Here is a 23,822-nt window from a genome sequence, read left to right on the forward strand (position 1 = left end):
TCTAGTGATATTTGCTCCTTCTTGATACAACACCCTTGATGTGATTACTTGGAATTGACAGCTTTCTCTTAATTTGTTAGAAGCTCCCCAAAACACAGGTAGGACATTCTGCAATAGCTGTAGCATGATTCAAATCAGTTTTGTAGCTTTATTAGCTGTGCATGGTGCATTGTGTGAGTGTGCTTCAGGGTAAATCATCATTATCATGACAGAAATACACAGACAATGAATAATGCAAAGTGTGTTTTCTAGAATTAATATAGAGAAGACCTTCCATGTTAACCTTCCAACAAGAATTCCCATTTCTGGGGAACAAGCATTAAAGACCATGTGCTCAAGAGATTCCTCAGCTATCATATATCACCTTGCATTAATCTCTGAGCAAGCTGCCTTTACAGCAATACAGTTAACAGAGATGATACAGATACCTGCCCAGGGGGACTGCACCATCACCCAGGTAGCCTAGACTATGGCACCTTCTAGGCATGAAGTTCATGGTACTAACAGGCCAAACTTGTTCAGCAAGGACCTCTGTAATTGTTGTTGGTGGCATGTGCTGACAGGGTTGCTGCTACTGCTCATGCTCTGGCTCTGTTGATTCTTCTTTCTGTGCCAAAGCTGGGGTTGCTGCCTCTGGACCCCAAGAGGTGGGGAGACAAAAGTGTAACAATGTCTTAGGGTTCATCCGTCTGGGGCAGGGATTGTGGAAGACTACTCCACTACAAGTCCTACAGAATAATGTTTCCTTAGATGTAGTTATGCCTGACCTTGGATAAGGTGTGAAATTTCTCAACACAGCTGTACCAAGAGCCAAGGTTTGTTTTAATCAAGCAGTAACTACCCAGGAGCTGCAACAACACAGAGCACCTTGGCATAGAACTTCTGTCCTTGTCACATATTTGTCTTGAACATCTCTGTTGCAATCCTGAGGGCACTCATCTCCCTAGTGTGCTATTGCCAAGGGCAAAGGAAGAAGGTGGGATTTTTTTCCACTTCTCTTCCCTAGGCAGAGCTATGTTTTCTTCAGCCATAGGCCACAGGCTATCTATGAGGTTCTCACAGAACCTCAGGCTGTTAGCTTGGAGGCTTTGAAAGGCAGAGAAAATATCATCAAGCTGGAGACACACAAGACTAGAGAGAAAGTGTGTAATGCAGTGAGTGGACAAAAATCCCTGCTTGTAGTGCTGCCCCACACACTGAGGCATTGATAACATGTATTAAAGTATCACCTGAGGGGCAGGAATCCTGCATTTTCCTAGAATATCTGGGAACTGTGGATCCAAAATAATTTCTCTTGATTGCCACAGCAAAGAAAAAGTCAGTGAGAGAAGCCAAGTTATTTTGCTGAAATGCTTATTTTACAAAGCCTATGGCTTTGAACAGCTGCTCAGCAAACTATGCAGTGCACACTGGTGTCTTTGGAAGAACAACCGAACAAAGTTACCAGAGAAGAGGTACCTGCTTGGCTCCTTCCTAAAATGACAACAGACCACCATGAACACCAGATTCCAGGCAGGTGCACACAGCTTCTGGGAATGAATTCCAAATTCATAAAATAATAATGGAGCTTGTATCTCAGCTGCTGGTTTTTTGTTTGCCTTCCTTCTCAATCTTGTTCAGAGGATTTAATCAAGTTAATTTTTCTTGGCACTATGTTCTCTGTATTTTGAAGCATTAGGGGACAGCATGATTTCTGCTACCACAGGAATATGATCCCACATGAAATAGAAATATAGCAGGCCATAAAATACTATGGATTGCTTTTGGATCACCATAAACATTATTATTAGGCTAATGCAGCCATCCCAGTCAAATTTGGGACAGTCATTCTTTGGGAGAGACTATTTAAAATTTCAGGCAGTGGCCATGAAACCAACAATTCTTTTGTGGGAGCTGCCTGATATATTGTCCAGCAGTCAGACATTATGATGTCACAAATGAAATGCTCCTCCTTTTTAAGTTTTATCTTCTTGTTTGGCTGCCACAGTGATCCTTCCATGAGTTTTCTTGTTGAGAGCAGACGGAAAGACTCTTTTTTGGCATTAGGAAAGTAATCAGTCAAGATCATTGTTATGCTGGAAGTAAGCCACCTTTTATCTTAAGACATTTACATCTCAGATATAAGAAGATCCAAACACTCACTCCAAGCAACCTCCTGAACACAGGGGAAGGATGTGTGCTGTTTGACCTCCAGGATACAACTCCACATCTGTCATGCCATCATAGGAGATAAAAACCACCACAGGACAGGCTGTTATCCTCCAGGTACCTGATGTAATTTACCAGTGACCACAATATTTAATGTGGTAGCAGCACATTTATGTAAAAGCCATTATTTGTGTACTCCTACTAGGACAGCTAGCAAGCAGAGATTTTCTACTGAAGCTCTGTATGACATATTATGCATGCTCAGTCTAGTACAGAAATTGGTCTCTGAGAGAGATGAATATGCTCGTAACTAGTTTTTGCATATACGCAGTGAGCCCAGTGAAGGGCTGCAAAGATAACTAAGATACTGGAGCACCTGCCATACAAGGAGAGGGTGAGATTTCTGGGACTGCTTAGTCTTGAGAGAAGGTTGAGCCCCAATGTGTATAAGTACCTAAAAGGAAGGTGTGAAATGCAAACTCGGACTCTTAGTGGTATCCTCTGAAAGGACATGAAATAAAGTACATTGAATTTACACATAATTTTCATTTATCCATTTTTAAACAGAGTGTGAAAAAACACTAGAACAGGTTACCCAGAGAGGTTGTAGAGTTTCCAACCTTAGAGATACACAAAACTTAATTGAGCACAGGTCCTTTCTACTGATTCTGTGGGAAAATTCCATGGAGATGTATTTATCTGGCACAGATTTTCAGGTAAAATTCTCCTAGGGCTTTGGCAAACATGAACCTGCTGAAAATCCCCAAATCCTACTGCCAGACTTACTGCTTCTAATTTTCCTCAAGAGAAGGTGTTCACAAAGACACTAAAAATGAAAAGCTACTTGCTCTCACTAGAGCTGGAGTTTGATACTCATAGTGTTCATATGCAGAGCTCACTTTTCCCCTTTGCTTCAGGAGGGAAAAGTATGTTCTGTTAGTATAAAAAGGTGAGGAGGCTGAAGACACAGATACACCACATAGTCATTAGTGGTAGAATTTGTGAACACTGCAATGTGTGCACGGATTGCACATTGAGACAATCTCTTTTACTTGGTTAACTTCTGTTTCCTGAGGTGTACTGTAAAATGAGTAAAAATTTTGAGGAAGAGAAGCTGAAGATCTGAAAGGAGATTGAAACAAATCTTTTGTTCATCACTCTGAACTCTAGCTCTCATAAATCCATCATAAAGGTAAGGTGATTTTTAACACACTTGTTTTACTCTGTGTTTCTTGCTCATCAGTAGAGTAGTAAAGTAGCTCTATGTGAACCTTTCTCTGCTAATAAACCTTACTATTTGTATAGTCAAGGGAAATTAAGATAGTTTGTAGGCCATCATTGAAAGAAAAAAAAGACTCCCCATTAAAAAAGTCCCCCTTTTCTCCATACTGTTCCAATTACTATATCAATTGCTAGCAGAGAACTGTGAGATGAAGTGGACTTAGCATGTACAGAAGTGATGTACACATAAGCTTCCTTTTTCTTGTTTTGGATTACAAAAAGTCAAAGTAGCTTTCTAAGCATCCATTGTCAAAAAGGACAACACCTCCACAGCATATGCTCAAAATAAATGGACAGTCCTAAGAGTAAAGGGAAAGTAAACCAAGTCTCTGTAGACACAAGGCAGTCTGTCACCCAACCCAGAGAAGCAAAACATCAAAGGATGGCTGTAATGATACCATTCAGTTCTGTCAACATCATTCTTTTCTGAAACAATCCCAAGAGAAACCCCTATTATACAACACAACACCCTTGCTTTTAGTAGTTCATTGTCTCTTTTGATGAGACATTGAACAGCCCACCTAGACTGGCAGTCTCATGCTTTATAAATACAAATTTATTCTTTTTAGGAGGTGACAATTTAAAATAGTTCTTAAAATACTGTACTTAAAAGATACAAAGACTTCTGTTACAAAGTTGCAGTCATAGTATTAGCTTTTAAAATAAATTAGGCACAAAGTAGATTAGCAGCACAATTGCTTAGTTTATCTTAATTTACATATCCTTCCCTATCCCTGTCCCAACATCCATTGTCATCTGTGAGTTGAGAGATCACACCTCCAAAAATTAATAAATGTAACTGTTTTTTTTCACCAACACAGTGTGTATTTTTAATCTCCCAAAACTTCCATTTGTAAGAGTTACAATCTGTTGTTTGAGGAAATTCGTGAATTCTTCAGCTTACCAGGGAATGGTAATGGCACCAGCAGTACAGCTCATCCTCATGGTTCACTGAATGGCAGCAAGAAGTCAGATCCACTACAGGCTTTTCTGAATACCTGCTAAATACATGTGGTTTCTTGGTCTTTTCTTCCCCCCAGAGTTGCCAGTTATTGGTTTGTAATGCAGGACCCCTTTTAAGGTGTTATAAACCAAGGCAAATAAGTTCAATTAATGTATTTTCATAATGAGGTGAAAAGAAAACAATTCAAAAACAATACTTCAGATGAAAACTGTTGATTAAGAGCCAGTTAAAAAGCAACTCTTAAAAATCTTGTTACTATTGAGAAATGAGGCACCCAAAGTTCACAGCTGTTAGTGAAGCAAACTTTTCCCACCACCACCTTTAACTAACTTCAACACCCACTTTAGAGCTGCTGGTCTCTGAATTTTGTGCTTTTTCACTCCTTCTTTGGTCGACCTTTGAAGGTATTCATCATATCATCGAGTCCAAAGTAGTCTAAAAGGAGAACTGTTGCTTTCACTGGTAGGAAGCTGTAAGGTAGGGACATGGAAGAAGACAAGAAGAAACAAAGAGATATCAGAAGAGTTGTGCAGTTTTATCACAGAATTAGTTTAACCTGGCTAAAACTGGTAGTATTAGGCAGTATACTCTTTAGAATACAGACCCACTGGTCCTCTCAAAATATCTTTTACACTCATTTGGCAACCTGAGTTATAGACAGATCAGTATTCCAGCCTGGCTTGCAACAGAGTCAAAAGTGCCCAAATGCTACAGCAAGACACCAGATGGATTTACAGTTGAACTCGGTGATCTTTGAGGTCTTTTCCAACCGATAATTCTCTGACTGCAGTTATGGAGAAGCAGGTGGTCTCTACAGCCCCCAGTAAAACTGCCCCCCAGTGGAGTCAGAAAGGCACAGTTAGACATTTCTGCCATTGTTCTATGGCCCAAGGGTAGACTGAACCCACAGACACAAACAAACAAAACCCTTCCAAAAATGTGCATAACTTAATGAAAATTCAAACCAGCAAGTAGAAACTTCTTTTATACTTTAAGAATCCCCAAACAGAAAAGAGAGATGGGAAAAGAAATATAACTTACCTTTTTAAAAAAAGTAAAAGATAAGCGATGCGTGGCATAAGCACAACTTCTTGGTTCTGCCGAACAGCACTGACTATCCTCTCGGCCACGTACTCTGGATCCAGATTAGCAATTAAACGTGGCCACCTGAAAAATATTTATTGCTATCATACAAATTGCTTTGGATTCACATTTTCTTCAAAGAAATCTCAATTTTACAGTTATTCAACTAAAAAAAGAAATAAATACCACAAGTCCTAAGAACAACAGAATCTTCAGTATGTTAGAGTGAGTGGACATGATTATTTCTCCCCTGTATGACCTCTCATAAGACAAAACCATTAGGACACACCAGACTTGTATTTGGCTCCCAAACTTTGTCATTATACATGCATACTGAGCAAAGCTATATCATCAATTTCAGGAGGAGAATGGGGGTTTAGAAACCAGAGAGGACAAATGGAGCATTTGGCTTCTGCAAAGGAAAGGACACCAATTACGTTTCACATTTCAGCTTAAATGAATAGTAAAGTACCTAGGCCGTTTGAGTTGCCCAGTCACTGGATAACACCCATCTGAAGTCTTAAAAACAATACAAGCAGAAAAAAGCCTGGCTCATGATTTTTATAAAGGAAATAAGGATTTATAACATGCTAAAAATGCAACTTTCATAAAAACCTCACAAGAGTTTACTTACTTGGATTTAACACCATCAAACATTCCCGTGTTTATGACGTAAGGACACACAATTGTGGTTTTAACACCAGTCTTTCTCAGACTTCTCATCTCTATATCAATTGACTCTGCAAAACCAACTGCTGCAAATTTACTTGCACAGTAATCTGTAAAATAAAACATTAATTGCAGTTAAATATTTAAATTTAAAAATTAAACTTTATTGTCTAATACTAAACCACTTCACATCAGAATAGGAATGGTTTTCAGGATTAGGTTAAAATTTGCTTTTGATCTGATTCATTCCTCTTCTTTCCTCTCCTAAATCAACTGTTGTTCTAGACTGGCAAACAGAGTTTCTCATGACATCTCTGCTACCATTTTCTCACTCTCTACGAACAATGGTAAATGAAATTGTTTTTCTACCATTTTTTCTTTAAATCCATGCACTCACTTGTTATGCCTCAAACTCACATTTTCAAGACTCTCTAATGTGGTTTCAACTTGAAACTCTCTTGGAGCTAGATTTCTTTTACTGCTATGTCACCTTATTTCATATTCTGCCCTCTTTGTATACATATTCCAGAAATGCCTTCTGAGCTCCCTCTAAATCTAATGTGGCCTCTCTCCTATCAGAAACCTGCAAGTAAATTTTAACAACACTGAGATTCTCAGCTTCCAAAGCTCTATATGGCTTCTAGATCCTTCTGCCTTGGCAGAAAAATTTGTTTCACAGCACTGCTGAGCTTCTGGAAAATGCTTTGCAAAGAAATGATCTGTTTAAAGGCAGCTGTTTTGAAAGTCTGACTACTGGCTTTAACTCTATGGAAAGATCCAAAAATTCAAAATAAGTTAGGTTTTTTTCCCCCCCATAGATATTGGCCGCACAGTTTAAAATAAAATTAATTACTTCAATTAATATTAGCTTTAATCCTCTTCAATACACTACCTGAAGCCTGACTGGTTCCACAGAGTCCTGCACAGCTTGCTATGCTAACCAAGTGTCCGTGGTTGGCGGCAACCATTGCTGGGAGGAAGGCTTTGTAAGTCTGCAAAGTAAATCAGGGCTGCAATGTAACATTTTACTAAGTAAGTTACACGCCACAATATTTTGAAGGTGTTGATGGTTTTAGAGAAATTCTCCCAACAGATTAAATAAGCTTTCCCCTTCCATTGTGGAAAGATGTGTGTATGTATGTGGAGCTTGAACTGCATGTTGTTTGAACTCCAAGCTTCAACCATTTAAATGGCGAGTTCCTACCCTACCTGTACTACCCAAGACAGATGGTAACTTGATGAAAGCTAAATATATGGCTTAATCTAGTCATGAAGTTTCTTTCAAATGAGAATTAAGTGCTCACTGCAAATTTTGTGAAATGGCAAAGATTTCCTTCCATTAAATTCATTACATCTTTATGATTAAATTTATTTCTAAATAAACTGACACATGATTGAATATTTTTTATACAATTCTTTATGATAGAAACACCATATAGGTGACCAGCCTTCACTGAAAGGAAGAAAATGCACACCAGGTTACTCATTCTGGACAAAAGCTTCACTTATTATCAAGAGGATTATCACAATGTGTGTGTTTCTTACTGGAATTATCACAGCCACAGAACAACTAGAACATTAACAGAACAGAAGAACTGAAGTAGAACTGAACATTTCTCAGGGCAGCCACTATTAACATGGGCCTGCTTCATGTCAGTTAATAATGAGACACTGACTTATGTCTAGCCTCAGAATTTAGCAGATGGTGGACTTCAGTTCTTAAGAGAATTTCTAAATGTGAAGTGCTTCTACCTGCCTACACTAGAGATTCCCAAAGAATCCATTCTTCCACGCTTTTAAAAAAAATTTGACCCACTCCAGAGCAAATAAATACTTTCTTGTCTAATTTCTGACTGAACTTCCAAAGACATCTATATGTTTTCCTCAATTCTAAAAGGCAAAATACATTGAAAACATGTTAAAAGGATGTCTTAGTATGTATATGCAAAATACAGGTTTTACCCAGAAGTGTGCCATTATGTTCACTTCCATGGTTTTTTCTACAAGTGAATCTGGAGAATCAAGAAATCTCTTCCCAACTACAACACCAGCATTGTTGATCAAGATGCTGACATCACCAACTTCTTTTTTAACCTAAAACAAAAAGCATCAAGAGAATGTGCAATAAATCCAGACATTCTTCCCAAGTATTATTGATGAAAACTTAACAGAAATATTACACATTTAAATAAGTTGAACTTGTTATGGATCCAAACACCTCAGGTTCTTGCAGTCTCACCTGATGCCTTTTTAAATGTGAGCTCTCAAACAGATTTTCTTCAGATTTGTGGAGCTCAACAGCTCCACACAAGCTTTGCTTTCAGCACCTCTGTTTCTGAGGACAAATGTTCCAGATAAGTCTTCAATGGAGAAAGCTTAACTAATACAACAAGTATTTTTCTACAGTAAACACATCTTAAAACTAAATAGTAATTCTGGACTAGAATCTGGTACGCTCTACCCCAGAAATTAAGTTGGCTAAGAAATAATACATATACATTAAACTCAGTAAGAGGAGGTACAGTTTTCATTTTAGCTTCAGACTGAGAGCCTTCATGAACAGACCCATTTGAGAGAACAAGTGTAGGCCAGCTGATTGCAAGATATTATGTCAGCTCTCCAAAGGAGAATGAACGTATTTAAAACAGAATTTGAGATACAAGTCATTGATCTGAGCTACCTGGGAAAAATGAAATGGGTAACACAGCGAAGAATTAAAGAATAATTTATCACCTATCCTTTATTCTAGTTCAACTTCCTCGTATTCCTTAAAATTGCTCTAATCTTGTCTATTTTTTTTAACTAAGCTTTAGGAGTTGGGTACTTCTGGAATAGAGACATTAGAAATAAATTTTAAGCTATCGGTTTTAATAGCCAAAAGGCTGTCCTTCATCTGTTGGTACAGGAAAGAAACAATGACATGATACACGAAGAGCCTTTTGGTTTTCTTCCTACTGAAGTAACTTTTTCATGCTGTCTCTGTGTGGCTGATGAAGCACATATTAAAGATCCACATACATTTCATTTTGGCTATAAAACTGTTTCATCAGGAGCAAAATTTTCAAACACATCCTGCCCTACCAGCATAAATTTAGTTTGCAAGACCATAGTCTTGCAAAACTCCAAGCCTGCATAAAGCTGAATCACCAGAAGAGGAAAAAGGACCTGGAACCATGCTGTCATATCTCCCAAAGATATGAACACTAAGAACCAAAGTCTACTACGCTGCATGAATTAAGCAGTGGCACCAAGCACCACCTGTACTAAAGTGTTTTTGAAACTGGTAAGATTGGATAATTCTACATCATCAGCAGGACATGACATTTCTGAAATAATGGTAGTGTTTTCTACCATGCAGATTAGCATGAGCATTATTAATGAATCTGAGTTGCTGAACTGCTGACAAAAGGTTTTAAGTGAGGGACCACACACTGGACCCTACCGCAACTTCTTTGTTCCTGCAAGCTCTGTTTGCATCATCCTGAACCCATGTCACACAAATCTACACTCAGTTCTCTTTTTCAAGTTTCACCAGCATGGCTCAGCCACTGCTTTTCTCCATGGGCCCAGAGTGTTAGCCCTCAATTCAAGTTCTCAAACCTAAAGGTTAATTTTCATCTGCTTCATTCCAGTATCCTTCACACTACAATATTCCTCCTCCAGCTCTCCCAGTTCAATAGGAAGCACAGCTACAGGCCTATGGAGAGACATGCAACTTCTCTGCAAGGACAGCAGATGTCCAGCTCAGCTGGTCTAACAGCTGCAAGGGGGACCAAAGCTGATCAGCATTACTGGAATACAAAACCAATAGCACCAGCCTCTAATGAGCTGCAATTCATACACAAGCTTCATGTATCAGAAAGCCTATCATAGTCATTTTTGCACAGACAGAAAAAGACAGAAAGCTAGAGCTTCTTAAAGAGCAATAAAACATTACTTCAACCAAAAGATGTTCCTGAAGACAGCTGAACTTTTTATTAAAAAAAATCATCCCCAAGCAAGACACACTGCGGAAATCTCTTAGTTCAACAGTTAAGATTAGCAAATTTTAAGTGAATGAGAACAGGTTCTTAGACTTGAAACTGTTTAACAATATTAGCTTTTGGCAACACTGCTAGTCTGCCCAAATTATTTAACCACATGCTATGTTTACAAAGCTCTTCAAAAATGAAAGTATTTAAGACATCAAGATACATTTATTAATTCAGATAAAGTAAGTCTGCCAAAATCTCTTCACAGCAATGGAAATATGTGAAAATTGCCTAAGCAGTTAATCCTTTTTACAATGTATGGTCTTTTGGTAAAAGGCTGCCAGAACTTGAAATACTGCTTTAGCTTCAATAAATTGATTTTCCGCACTTCACGATTAAGGGCCTGCTTGGTCATTGAATGAATAAATAAGAAGCTACTCAGCTAAAATGAGCTACTGAAAAAAAGAGCCAGCTCTTTTTATTTTTTAAGGAATAGAGATACACAAGTCAACTCTAAAATCAAGAATTCTTGAAATAGATAGGAAGCAATACATTCAGAATTAATTAACTGTAATCTCTTGCTTTGAATCCACTAGAAAACTTACTCATGCATCTTACACCCATGCTTGCACTCATCTTGGAATAATGTCAAAGCCACAAATATACTTTACCTGGTCAGCTACTCTGTAGATATCCTGTCTTTTGCTACAGTCACAGACATAAGAGTGTACTCTTCCTGCTCCTTTTTCCTTGAGCAGTCCTACTGTGCATTTGAGCCCCTCTTGATTAATGTCCCAGAGGACCACCGTGGCTCCAAGGCTGGCAAACTTCACCGCTAAGAGTCTTCCAATGCCACTTCCCGCTCCTGTTATTAATACGATTTCACCACTAACATTCTTCTTCCGTACAGGAACAACCAAGAACACCAGTGACTCCAGTAAGTAGTAAACAAGAAGTACAATCACTTTTAATGTTTCCAGGAAGAAGTTCATCTTCAGGCTATTTCTTCAGATATCTGATTAAAAAAACCCAAAACATTTACCAGATAGGGTAAACCATAGAGAAAACACAAACGTCAACATTGCAAAAACATTTTCAGATCCATTCTAAATATTCTCCACCCTGCTTTTGAGTATTGTTTCAAAGAAATATACAGGCATACACCTGCATATGTAATCCATTTGTCCTGTTTCTGTCTCCAGGTTGCTTCCACTTTCCTCTAGGATGCAGTATACAATTCATTTACCATTCAGCAGCAATAGGAAATACCCGCCCTCATCTGCTTTAGAAATTCCCCATCCCTCATGCCACAGGTTTCATTCTCTGCTCTGACAGAATGTGGACAAAAATTTAAAATAAATAAATACATACTACTACTACTAATAAAAATCTGCCCACTGAGCATCTCAAACAGAAATGCATGACAACTACAAATCAAAACTTATGGTTTAATTAAAGAACTTCAGTGCTCACACACTAGTGCTATAGGTCAGGAAAAATTCTCCTTTTAGGACCACAATGTTTTGCTTCATAGGCACGCCCTGTCACCATGAAATTATATGCAGAACAAGTCACAGTCCCAATTACGCTGAAAAAACATGAGTATAAGGAGCTTCAGAAGACAATATGCTTGTAAATCTCCAAAGCACACTAGGTAAATACCTGTGTGTCACTACTGACTTTTCAGCTACCTGTAGTACCATTATTGAGGAGAGCCTGCTTCTGCAGTTGAACAAAGCTCTTTGGCAATGCACTGCAAAGCTGTTGAGTTTTTTCTCTTCACCTCCCTTCATAAAGCAAATGCCATAGGCATGAATCATACCATCTCAGGTACATGTTTAACATCACAATCTGTACACATCCCAGTAAAGCCAACACCAAGCAGGCCTTAAATCCTTGGAGGAATGTTATTTCATTTTCCAGCATACAACAGCTGTGCAAGAAATTAATCCTTGCTTAAAAACAGGTTTTAATCTTTGACTAACAACATTGTGAAGCAATAACATCTTCTTTCTCAGCTAAAGATAGAGCATGCTGGCACCTACACTTCAACCTTTAGCACTTTTAGACATTTAGCATCTTTAGCAACCTTTAGACATACCCAGCCTGATTACATCTCCTAGTTAACGTTGCTATCCATGTGTATAGGTAATCATGTTTGACAAGTGCCAGGAGATAAGTAACTTGGGTCTCTGCTACTCTGAGCAAAGTTCATGAAATTGAGCATGTGAACATACACGTGTTACTATGAGCCTCAGGTTTTCTACATGGGCCGGTCTTGAAAAGAAACAGGCCTCTGCTAGAGCAGAGCTAGTTATTTCAGAAAGTTTTCTGGTAGAAACATTGGAACATCTTAAAACTGTTCTGGTAACAGAAAAAAAACATTTGCCACAGATGTAGTGGGTAGGAAACAAGTTCTTTCTGGCAAAGGCAGGGGGTGAATGCTTCCTGTTGAGTACTTTCTATTCTTCAGTCTCATTAAAATGTGACAAAATGGGTGCAGAGGCAGTAACTCCAGTAAGAAGTGAAACAAATAACAAAACAGCACTGAAACATTTTTCTAGAGCCAATATTAGCATTTCCTATAACAGGCTCTCTTATTTATACAGACATTACAGTTCTAAGCAAAAATAGAGTTATAAAAGAAAAATGTTATTAAATTCAATGCACATAAAAATGTGCCAGCTTTTGGAAGCCCAAGTTCTTTGTTGAGTCTAAAACAGAAGAAAAAAGTCTTTAAAATAAATTCAGCTTCTGAATTTAACCTGATTGCACTAATTTAATGCACTTAACATAAAACCCTCCATTTGCATGCAAGGAGACTGGTATCTCTGGCATAGATAAAGATGTTTAAGTTAATCCCTATGGAAAACCAAGTGAGGCAATTGCCTTCAGAGGCAATACACAATTTGAACTCAGTTGAAAATTTATGACAGTAATTCTTCAAGTAAGAATTAAGCTTATATAGGTCAGAGGCACATTAGATCTTGCAGAAAAGTATGCCTATCACTTAACGAAGCAGAGTTGTTTATGCATGCAGATCACAGGAGACTTCCTATTAGAAGATCAACTCTGCATCTTTCAACAAGATGCTTAACTTCCACAGCCACATCTCTCCCCTAACACAAATCTGACTAGGCCTCCAATCTCACTCAATGCATCAGTATTGCTAATTAAACCAGCTACTGTAACCAAGCATATCCATACAGACAATTAAATTGGCCGCTCACCTGGCCAATTTTGGTTTGTCAACTAAAGTGAGCAGGAGTGTATTTACAAGTTAATTTGCCAAGGGGGCCTTTGGCACATATCTCAAATCACTTCTGATACCTTGTATTGTTTTTTTAGTATGCCTCTGTCCACAGAGACATAAGTGTGGAGTGCTTTTATGCAGTAGAGAAATTATCAGATGCTCTACGTTTTATTGTGGTTGCAGGCCCCCAGCTGGGTAATAATTAGCATTGATTCCATGACACTCAGAAGGCTGATCAATCTCTTTATTATATATTTAATTAATAAGAAATCCATTGCTTTTATAGACAGTTACGATACACCTGGACCTAACTGGTGCACCAATCCAAACACCATCACCATTGGCTAATTAAGAAACCACCCTTTGTTAAACAAATCTCCACAACGCATTCCACATGTTCACAACAACACGTGCAGCAAGTGAAGGTAAGAATTGTTTCTCATTCTTTTCTTTGATCTTCTCACAGACTTTCCCCCAGGACAATGCCTGGGAAAGTTGTTTCTTTCTGTGGCCAGAGCACTGCTGCCACATTTTATCAGACAGACTTCGAGTGTAGATAATTTGGCCAGCAAAGGCTTGTTGGTACATGCCAACACTCACCACCGACAGGCTCTTGCAGACCTGAGAGAGTCTTAAAGACCATCACTGCTCCCGAATCAGAGCCAGGACTGAGGCTGCCAGCTGAACGCACACCACCCTTGCTAGTGGGAGGACTAAAGGTTGATCACGCAATCACCTGAGCGGCGTTTGGCAAGGATGCAATTTTCTCACTGTACCGGGAGAGCTGCGATCCCACAGAAGTACAGCAGTCCTGTAGCTGAGGCTGCCCAAGCGCAGCAGTAAATTCCTCAGCCCCCGGGGGATGCTGGATAACCTTACTCTGGCTTGGCACAGCGCGCCTACCAACCCAAGCAGCAGCATAAGAAAGCCCACAAGCAGCAGTGCCCAGCTCACCGCCCTCAGGCCGCCTGCCCAGGACGCACCACTGCCCCGTAGCGCCCGGCTGCCCACGGCCTCGGTCCTCCCACATACGGCCCGCATACCCTGTCCTGTTCTGTCCCGTCCCGTCTCCCAGCGCCCGCCCGGCCCACAACGCCCCAGCACCGGAGGTACCTTCTCCTGCCGGCCTGGAGGACAGACAGGGAACCACCGCCGCCCACCGTGGCCCAGCGGCTCTGCGGGCGGGCGAGAGCGGTGCGAAGGGAGCAGAGCGGGGCGGAGCCAGGCAGCCCTGCCTTCGCTGACAGCCCTGCCTTTATCCGGCAGCCCGCCCCAGCGCGGGGCTGAGCGGATGCCCGGGGCAGGGCCGGTGCCCGCTCGGCCGGGCTGGGCGTGCGGCGCTGTCCGCGCTCCGCCCGGGGCTGCCGGCCGCCGGGATGGGATTCAGCGGGCGGGGGGAGCGGGCCCGGCTCGGAGCTGTGGGGTCGTCCCCGGGAAGGAGAGCTGCAGCCCCGGGCGGCCGTGGGACGCTTATGCCCTGTGGGCTCTTCCTGAGACCGGAGTAGGTCAAAAGCTCCAAGGACGGAGTAGTTTGCCGGGTGGAGGCCCTCGGGACAACGCCCTAACTCCCCACGCACTTTCCGTGGGTTGTTTTCTGTTGTGTTGTTGTTTTTTGTTTGTTTTAAAAAAGTATTTATACACATGAGGTGGTTATCAGTCCGTGCTGAAACCTGCCCCTAAAGGCATGGTTGATGTAAAGAGGTCACCTAGCCTGTTTGAAGCCATGCTGCACGGAAGTGGCTTCACCGGCTGAGTGTGACCCTTTCAGGGTGGTGTCCTTTTGAGGGAATGAATGACACTTCAGTTTAAAAAATGAGTTCTGGCTCTACCCAGACGAGTATTTGGTTTGCTAATTCAGTGAAATGCTCTTCTGCTATATATTTACATAAGTCCCTTAGGGCAGCATTGTTTTGGAGGGTTTTTTTAACCATATGCTTATCCTTAGGCAGCAGAGCTCTGAACTGTGAGTTGCTGACCATTCACAACTTCAAAGAAAGTTTGTATGATGAGAGGACACTTAGTTCCACCAGAAAAAATATGACTGAAGGCATTTGCTTGGCAAATCATTATCATGATTGCTAATATGCCTACTTTCCAGTATTATTGTATTAAAGCAGTATATTTAGGAGGATAATGATAGTCAAACAGTGACAGTGGCTGCTGCTGCTTTCTTTTTAGAAAAAATTCTTTTTAAAGTGGCTCACTTAAAACAACAAAGTGTAAAAAACCCACCCCAGTTATTTAATTTTAAAGGTGTTTAAATATGAGCTTTGCATTAATACTTGGAAGTTAATAGTATTTAACATTGAGAATGACCTTATGATTGGCATTGGAGGCTAGAAGATGGAAGACACATCCCCTTTCCCCACCTGGTATGAAGATTTTGGGCATGTAAGAAATGTGCTGAATAAAACTTGCTGAAACAAAATTCACCAGACAGCTTCACTTTACTAGCCTACATTATGAAAGACTAAAACTAGTTTGTAGAGAAACTATTTTTAAGACTGTCAGATTTCATCTTTCAGTGTCTTGTGTCTGAGAATACACAGATGGAATCATTACTCTTGATTCTAGTCTAGAAATGGAACTATGCTCATTTGTATCAGATGAGGATGTCACCCTCTTGCCACATGTTACTTTTGGACTGATTTTTGAGTGCTGTCAGAATTCCAGGAGTGTAGAACTGGGACTGGTGTTGTTTGTTTGTTTTGTGTAACGTCCCACTGGATGTCTTCAAAGGAACCCAAGGTCAGTCAAGTCATAAGAACATGTTTGAGGAGCTTTGTAAGTGCTGTCACTTCTGCTTCTCTGTAGTACTTATGCTGTATAAGTGTACTACTAGTCTGTAGCATTTTTTACTGAGGGCTGTATTGTATTTTGGCCTTCCTTTACTTCAGGAAAGCACTTGGCAACTGTTGTTGGGTAGATAATGGCACCTCTTCTGGAACAGTGTACCCAGTACCACTCGGAGTGCTGTTTATGTGAATCTGTGGTAGATGTTTTATTACATTCACCTGACTTCACTACCACTTCATCTTGATTATAGATGTGTCACAAGAAGCATGGATAAAGCAAATAGAGAGTTAAGGTTGGTCTAAGCTGGATAAATGCATTTGCATGGTGATTAGAACAGTCATCCTCACTTTAGAGTAAAAAACAAGAATATCCTGTCATGCTGTTGGAGCCGTATTCTCTTAAAAGCTCTCATATTATTTCTTTTTTTTTCCCATCAGAACACTCAAAATGCAATAAATATTTTGATACTAAAGCATCAGTTGTCCCCCATGTACCCCAGCTGTTGAAGTGGAGTACTGTAACATGCTTGTAAACAGTCTGATCTTTCTGCTTTCTTTGAATGCTTACTGTAGAATTCTAAAATGACCTCATTGCACTTTTCAACATCTTCACAAGGGGAAGTGGAGGGGCAGAGGGGCAGATACTGATCCCTTCACTCTCATCAGGATTCAAGGAAACAGCATGAATCTGAGTCAGGAGAGTTTTAGGTTGGATCTCAGGAAAAGATTTTCCACCCAGGTGGTGGCTGAGCACTGGAACAGGCTCCCTGGGGAAGCGGCCACAGCACAAAGCTCAAGAAGCTTGGTGCAATCAAGTTTGGACAATGTTCTCAGGCACATGGTGTGACTCTTGAGGTGTCCTGTGCAGGGCCAAGAGTTGGACTTCATGATCCTGATGGGTCCCTCCCAACTCAGTGTATTCTGTAACTCTATGGTTAAGTTTTCATTGGCAGTATGAGCTGCTTTAGCAATTGTAGGTATGTCACTGCAATTGCAGCCTACACAAACTTGTCCTCAGTCACACATTGCAACTTCTAGGAGAGGAGTGGTCTTCATAAAAACCCTAGTGCATTGCTCATAGTAGTCATATGTGTCCTGTGTTGCCTCTGAAGTAAACAGGACAAACACCACTTTGCCAGAGTTCCTCAAAATTGAGTTCCTCAAAATTGACTTTTCCTTTTTTATTCCTGCAGAAGACAAACAGCTGGGGCAAAGGAGATTCCAGTCAAGAGGAAGGATTATCATTCTGAACACATAAGACTAAGTGGCATTCTGAATTTTCATTTACTATGTGCATTTCCTTTGAGTAATTTTTACTGTCTAATGGAGATTTATGGAATTCTAGTTCTGTGTATTAGCAGACTTAAAAATAGAGGAATTGTAAAAGTGACAAACTGTTCCTCACTGGTGCCCTATTCATTTCATCTGGGAAAAGTGCCAAGTCCTGTTTTGGGAGGGTGAGGGGCTGAGATGTGCTGCATTAACATCTGTTCAAAGTATTTACAAACTACACAGCAAATACACCAGCAGCTTTGGTGTTCCTCAGACATTAGGAGAGGGACAAATTCTCATTGGAATAGTAACATGCCAGCACTAAGTATCACCATGACTTAGCCACTGGATGCTCAGGTCCCATAGTTCAGTGCCTGTTAAGATGTGTTTCCAATGTCAGGACCTGATAGATTGTTTTTAATTCCCTAAGCATTATTTGCATGTGTTGATATGGGCCAGCTCTGTGGTGAAATTTATTGTATGCTCACACAGTGCAGAGGATTGTGTGGCAAGAGGAGTGAAAGCTTGCCAAATATGACTACTTAACTGGGGTTCTCATGCCATAAGAAAGTGTGGTATGGGTGCTCTTGCCTCTAACCATGGCAACAGGTAGTATTATACACAGGGGTGTGTGTGAAATTATGTTCTTTACCACACATGAATGCCTGTTACATGAGTCTGGTAATGAGGCAGTGTTGGCTAACCTCCCATCTCCAGAGTTAACCCACTCTATTCAGAACAGTGAGATGAATAAAAAAAAAAAGTGCATTCTAGTGTGATGCAGAAATGTTACCACATATGCTCAGATTTTAAATATTAAATATCAAATATTATTATGTGTCCAAGAGCTGGACAGCTCTAAATATAAAAATATAAATATAAAATATAAATCAGCTTTGTTTAGCAGCATATGTTTTCTGATCCCACACTAGGATTTTATTTGCCAATGTGTAAGCTGTAACTTTATGCACAATGACACAGGTAATCTGTTGGCTGCCACAAGCAGCTGCCAAGAGACTGCTGCTATGTAGCTGTTTGCTCAGACCTTTTGCATGCTCCCCTGTGTGCCCATGGTGTGTTCTTATTAGCACCCTTACTTACCTGCCTGTACTGTAGGAGGAAGTGTCCCACAAGAGATTTTTCTGCTTTCTTCAGGGAAAAAATAATTTTTGAATAGTTACTGGAGGAGTCTGGGCTAAACATCATTTATGATGTACAGGCTGTCAGGATGGATTTAAGTGGAGAAGTTGAAAAAAAAAAGGTAATTAATAATTTTTGCTGAATAGTAAAGAGAATGGGGCAGTTTCCTACCATTTGGGACTTGGAAAAAATGCTTTCTAATAAAGACTAATGCAAGGTTTCTGATGTGGAAAAATTAGAGACACAGCAGGGAAGCAAAACCACCAAAGAAGGTTTGATGTCTGGGAAATGAAGCAGCAAGGCTGATATCCAGATAACAGAAAGAAAAGTTAGCAAAGTTTTAATTTATTAATTGAATATACAGGAAAGCAGTGGGTTGGAGAGTGTGTTCTAGTACAGGAATATGTAGGGATTGGAGGAGAACACAGAATGGAAACAGCAAGGTGTAACCAAAGAACTAATTTAAACCTCCATGTGCTGGAGGGAGGACTCCCAAGTGTGGCAGTCATGAATATCTCATCTGGGCTTGCAGATCTGTGCCCTTATGGAAAGCCCGGGCAGCCTTACATGCAGGTAGGGGCTAGAAGTGAACATAAATGATAGGGGGAGAAGGAAATGAATAATGGTTCAGACCATTATTAGGCCAGACCTAATCTTCATTTCTCTGCTTTTCCTTCTTTTTAAATTCTGTTGCTTTTTGCCTTGTTTTAGATATTTAACAGCCTGGGGAGAATGAGGTGCAGAGTTTCTAGTCTATTCTAATGCACTCTGTAACATGTGGCCACTAATTCTGAGCGTTCAGCTTCATTCCATACCTGTATCACTCTAAGCTACCATGAAAAGAAAAGTTGCTCCTTTGCTCCTCTGTTACTTTGTTTTTTGTAGGCCTGAAGGAGATGGGGTTTTTCAGCTCCGTACCATACTTTCTAGAGTATCAGCTGATGGAACTATTAAGGATTTTTGCCTATTCTCATGTAAGTGCATCTCAATAAGACAGAAAGTACCTCTGTCCCTCAGTAAAACTTTGTGACTGCCAGAATATACTTGCCATGTCCTGTGATGGTTGATTTTGGCTTGGACTGTATTTCTCAAAAGCTGAGATAATGCTGCTAATGTCTGTGAAGAAAATAAAGAGTGATTTTTTTTCCAATTTACAGGCCAACTCTGCATTGTTGGCCTGTAAATTGGAAATAAATGCTATGAAAAGAAAAATTGATTATATTTTTTTGCTAACTTTTATGTCCATGATATCTTACTTAGCTGCTGGTTGCAATGACATTAACCTCATGTCTCTGCTACATGCAAAATCACAGCACTTTTTTCTTTTGCATTTTAACTTGCCCTTTTCTCTACAATTTTTAAGTTATTAGGGTCTTCAGCTACAGAGGAAATCCACACATAAACATGTTGGTGAAATTATTTTCTCAGAGAACGTATAAATTCATGAACATTGAGCATGAAGTGTGTACATTTACAGGAGTACTGGCTTGGATAATGTTTCACTGTGTTTCCCTGGTTACTTCAAAAGAGTTATTACAAACCTGCTGCTTTTGGAGTGATCCAGCTGATTTCTGAGGTACCAGAGATTAAATCACCTCTGCTTTGCCAGGTTTGATTCAAACTTAAATGTCACTCTCTCTCATCTGCAGATCTGGATTTCTATGATCCACTTAATAGTCCACTTAACATTTAAGTTGAACAACTCCCCAAAAGAAGCTAAGAGTGTACAGGCCTGATTTGCACAGGTTCTAGACGTGCCTCAGTGCTACACACTTATGCTGCATGGTACACATGACACAACATGCAGTGCAAACAGCAGTAAAATTCTGATCTAAACTAGGGAGATGATTTATATTCAGTGCTTTGAGGTCTTGAGTACTAATGAGTCTATTGACCTATGCAGTACTCTGTAGGTTAGAAAGTTATAGAGAATAAGGAAAAAGATATTTCAAATCCTAAAGGAGATAGAAAAATCCTGTCCAGCTCTTTTAATCACACTTCACAAGCCCTTTTTAAGTTGCAGATTTTGTCTTATTTTATTACTATATTTACACTTTGAGGATTTTGTTATATCCCTCTGCCTACACTTGTTTGAAATGCATCTGATGCATTTGTTTATGCATTTTTCCTACAATAAACTTCTGTATCTTTGAGTATTATATGTAAGATTCTTATTTTAAAATTCATTGTTGTCCCATTTCAGCTCTGATTGTAATCCCTATAGTAGCTAGCTATTGATGGATTAAACTGAGTATCAATCATGTTGGTAGGTGGCAAAAGGCTGATGCATGTGATGCCACAGCAGCACAAAATGGTGTGATGAAAAAGTCTCAAAGAATTTTGTGAAGAAAGGAAACCTGTCCAGGAGATCTTTACTCTCAGTTAACCTAAGGAAAAAAACTTATCACTGTGTTTGTAGTCCTTTACTTGTCACTGTATTTTATACTAGAAATTGAGAAATTAAAACTTTTGTCCACAGCTGACTGAATAGCTATGGGAAATTTTGATTTTGTGATTTTTTTTTTTTTCCCCAAAACATCACTTGCTAAGTGTGGAACCTCACCCACAGAAATCTTATGAAATCATCTCAGTATTACAGAGACAGAACTTTTTTGCCCATTTTTCTTCCATTTGAATGCAGGATATTATCTGAGCACTCACAGTGTCATTTCTCATATATCTGAATATAAAGTAAGTCCCTTATGTTTTCTGAAGGTCTGTATTCCTCACTATTGCTCCCTTAATTTCTGAAATTTCTGAAATTGAATTCCTGAAATTTTCTGTACTAGACTTGAAATCTGTAACATGTTAATTCCATAGCTGAAAGCCATTTTTAAAATGCTTTATTGTTGCCCATTTAATTTCCTGTGGTTGAAGGAGAGTTCCACCAACGTTATCTTCCTCAACCTCCTTCCTGTCTCTGAAAATTACACTTGGAGAAAACAAGACCACAAGACCACCTAGTTTTTGACTGGATTTTGTTTCAAAATATGCTTTTTAAACCCAAATCAATGGTCTCTAAAGAAGGGAAAGAGTTTGGAAAGCATTGGGAAATATATCAGAATAACATGCAAAGTGATGTAATAGTTTTTCAGGGAAGAAATGATATGGAAATACAAAGCAATAATCACACCATGATCAATCCATCATGCACCCACATATTCCATGCTAAGTGAGAACTAACTCCCCTGCTTTCTACTCCCATATCAGAAAAGATCTAGAACAACTTGGAAGATGTACCAAAGAGTGAACAGGCTCTCAGAGTGTGCAATAGTTTTTGCCTAAGAAACATTTCAACAGCCTGGAAGAATTGAGAGGGGAGAGGTGTGATAAAGGAATATAACATCCCAAATAGTGTGGATGAACTGAATGCTTATTCAGTTTCTCACAATAAACAAGCAGGTGACAACAAGTGACTGGCATCCTCGAGGTGTAAATGAAAGAAACTGCCCTTTCCCTCTACACCCTTAGTCCTGGACAGCAGACTGATTTTCATGACAAAAGTTGTAATTATTTTATGCAGGTTGATTATAAAATGAATACATACACAAGAAAAAGTGTATTAAAACCCAGTGTTTTTAATGATTGCCTACTAGAAGTCCCATTTCAGAGATTCAACAGTCTTTTATGTATGTATGTAATAAGTATTGGACACTTTGCAAAGTGATTGTGGAGAACAGTCTTATTGCTCAGAGCAGCAGTTTCAAGAAAGAAGTGTTTCATTTCAGAAAGCTAAATTACACACCAGATCTGATATGTCTGATACCTATACAGCACTGGCAGCAACACTGTTCACTGCAGAAGAGCCATACTGTGTTAGTCAAAACATCTCTTTAACCTTGTATTTTACTCCTCATGCAGCCAGCAGCACGTACTTTGGCAAACAGTGTAAGAACAGGGAAAGCAAACAAGGGCTCCCTCAGTGTATATAGACTCAGGGGCTTCCTAAGCCACAGAAAACAGTTTTGCATTTAATGCTTCTGATGGATAAATGGAGAAAATATAATTGACATGCTTGTGCATTACAGCAGCTTCTGAATAATTATGGAAATGTTGCTTTTATGCCTTTTGATCTCTAGATAATGCCTGTGAACTTTCCCTTGGGAAAAAGACCTTTTATATGTAAGGTGCATGTTTTTGGTCCATCCATGTTAGTATGTCATGTACTATAATTAAAGTCTTGGGGTTTTATCTCACTTACCTGCCCTTGTAGGTATTAGAGAATAGGCACATAATATTTATACTGTGCAATGAGAAGAACTATAAATGATTGACGATACCACTAAATTGGTAAACAATATACATCTGCCAACCTGTTGCATTTTAAGCTGTGATCCATGGATTGTTTTATCTGTGGATCATGCCTAACATATGTCAACAGTAACTTAAAAAGTAAACTTTCCACTGGGCTTAAATTTTCCTTATGGGGACATGTAGCTCCACTGGAAAATTTCTAGACATCTGAAAACTGAGATTGAAAAATATATTAGGAAGGGAAGGTTAGTAAGGAAGGTGGGAAAATACTTTCCATCATGTTCAATAAAGACCTCTTGGTTTTTTTTGTTTTTCTTTTTTTTGACAGGTCACTTATAGTTATTGAAGAAAAGCAGTGATCTGTCAATCTGCTAAGCAAAGAAAATGCACAGGCCAGCTTGGGCACTAGTTTTCACTTAGAAGCAACCAAAACCAAGCCTGAGCTTTAACGATTCTGTTCTTATTTTCACATCTGCATTTGTTTGTGTGCACTCCCAAATACTGGTAGGTAGAGTTTTGTTTTGCATGTTTATGTAACTTCATACGTAACTTCATCTGGCGTAACACTGGGAAACAAAACATTGGTCAGGAAGGTACGGCCAAAGAGATGGCCCAGATGGCAACCTCACATTCCTGGTTTTTCCTACCAAGGTGTACAGTGGTGTACAGCTACAGCCTCACAGCGCCTGACTCTGCATTTGGAACCAACACCCACAAATAGTCCCAGCCCGGAGCCAACACGATCCCCCAAGAGCTGTTGGTCTCCAGGATGCCTGCGAAGTGATTACAGAAACCATAAATTAAATAAATGATTTCCAAACCCGACCTCTGAAGCGCCACAGCCCTCCGGAGGAAGGAACCGCTTCCCTCGTAGAACCACCTGGGAAGCGGCTGGAGCCCGCTCCCCGCCGCCCCCACTGACTGGCGCTGCCGTTACCGCTCCCGCTGCGAACTGAGGAAGCGGCGATGCTTTTTTTAGGCTGCGGAGCTTT

At 39.9% G+C, this 23,822-nt stretch overlaps 1 protein-coding gene across 2 annotated transcripts; it reads right to left on the bottom strand.

Moving 5' to 3' along the window:
- Nucleotides 1–3,734: 3,734 nt before the first annotated feature.
- On the bottom strand, nucleotides 3,735–14,586 carry LOC131558751 (short-chain dehydrogenase/reductase family 16C member 6-like). 2 transcript variants are annotated; one of them, XM_058806770.1, is made up of 8 exons: nucleotides 14,483–14,586; nucleotides 10,788–11,131; nucleotides 8,108–8,239; nucleotides 7,038–7,137; nucleotides 6,111–6,255; nucleotides 5,435–5,560; nucleotides 4,736–4,863; nucleotides 3,735–4,427 (listed from the first exon to the last, which is right to left on the bottom strand). In XM_058806770.1, the coding sequence occupies exons 2-7, from the start codon at nucleotides 11,106–11,108 to the stop codon at nucleotides 4,770–4,772; spliced, it is 918 nt and encodes a 305-aa protein (XP_058662753.1). In that variant the 5' UTR covers nucleotides 11,109–11,131; nucleotides 14,483–14,586; the 3' UTR covers nucleotides 3,735–4,427; nucleotides 4,736–4,769. The 2 variants fall into 2 exon arrangements, with proteins under 2 accessions (XP_058662753.1, XP_058662744.1); XM_058806761.1 differs by having other exon boundaries at nucleotides 3,735–4,863.
- Between the last annotated feature and the right edge of the window lie 9,236 nt (nucleotides 14,587–23,822).

This window comes from Ammospiza caudacuta, chromosome 1 (assembly GCF_027887145.1).
Source record: "Ammospiza caudacuta isolate bAmmCau1 chromosome 1, bAmmCau1.pri, whole genome shotgun sequence".
NCBI lineage: Eukaryota > Metazoa > Chordata > Aves > Passeriformes > Passerellidae > Ammospiza > Ammospiza caudacuta.

Coding starts and splice junctions, on each gene's coding strand:
- LOC131558751 (XM_058806770.1), bottom strand. CDS start 11,108: ATGAACTTCTTCCTGGAAACATTAAAAGTGATTGTACTTCTTGTTTAC. Junction 8,240..10,787: donor TCTACAGAGTAGCTGACCAG/GTAAAGTATATT, acceptor TTTTTGTTTTAG/GTTAAAAAAGAAGTTGGTGA. Junction 6,256..7,037: donor TGGAACCAGTCAGGCTTCAG/GTAGTGTATTGA, acceptor TTTATTTTACAG/ATTACTGTGCAAGTAAATTT.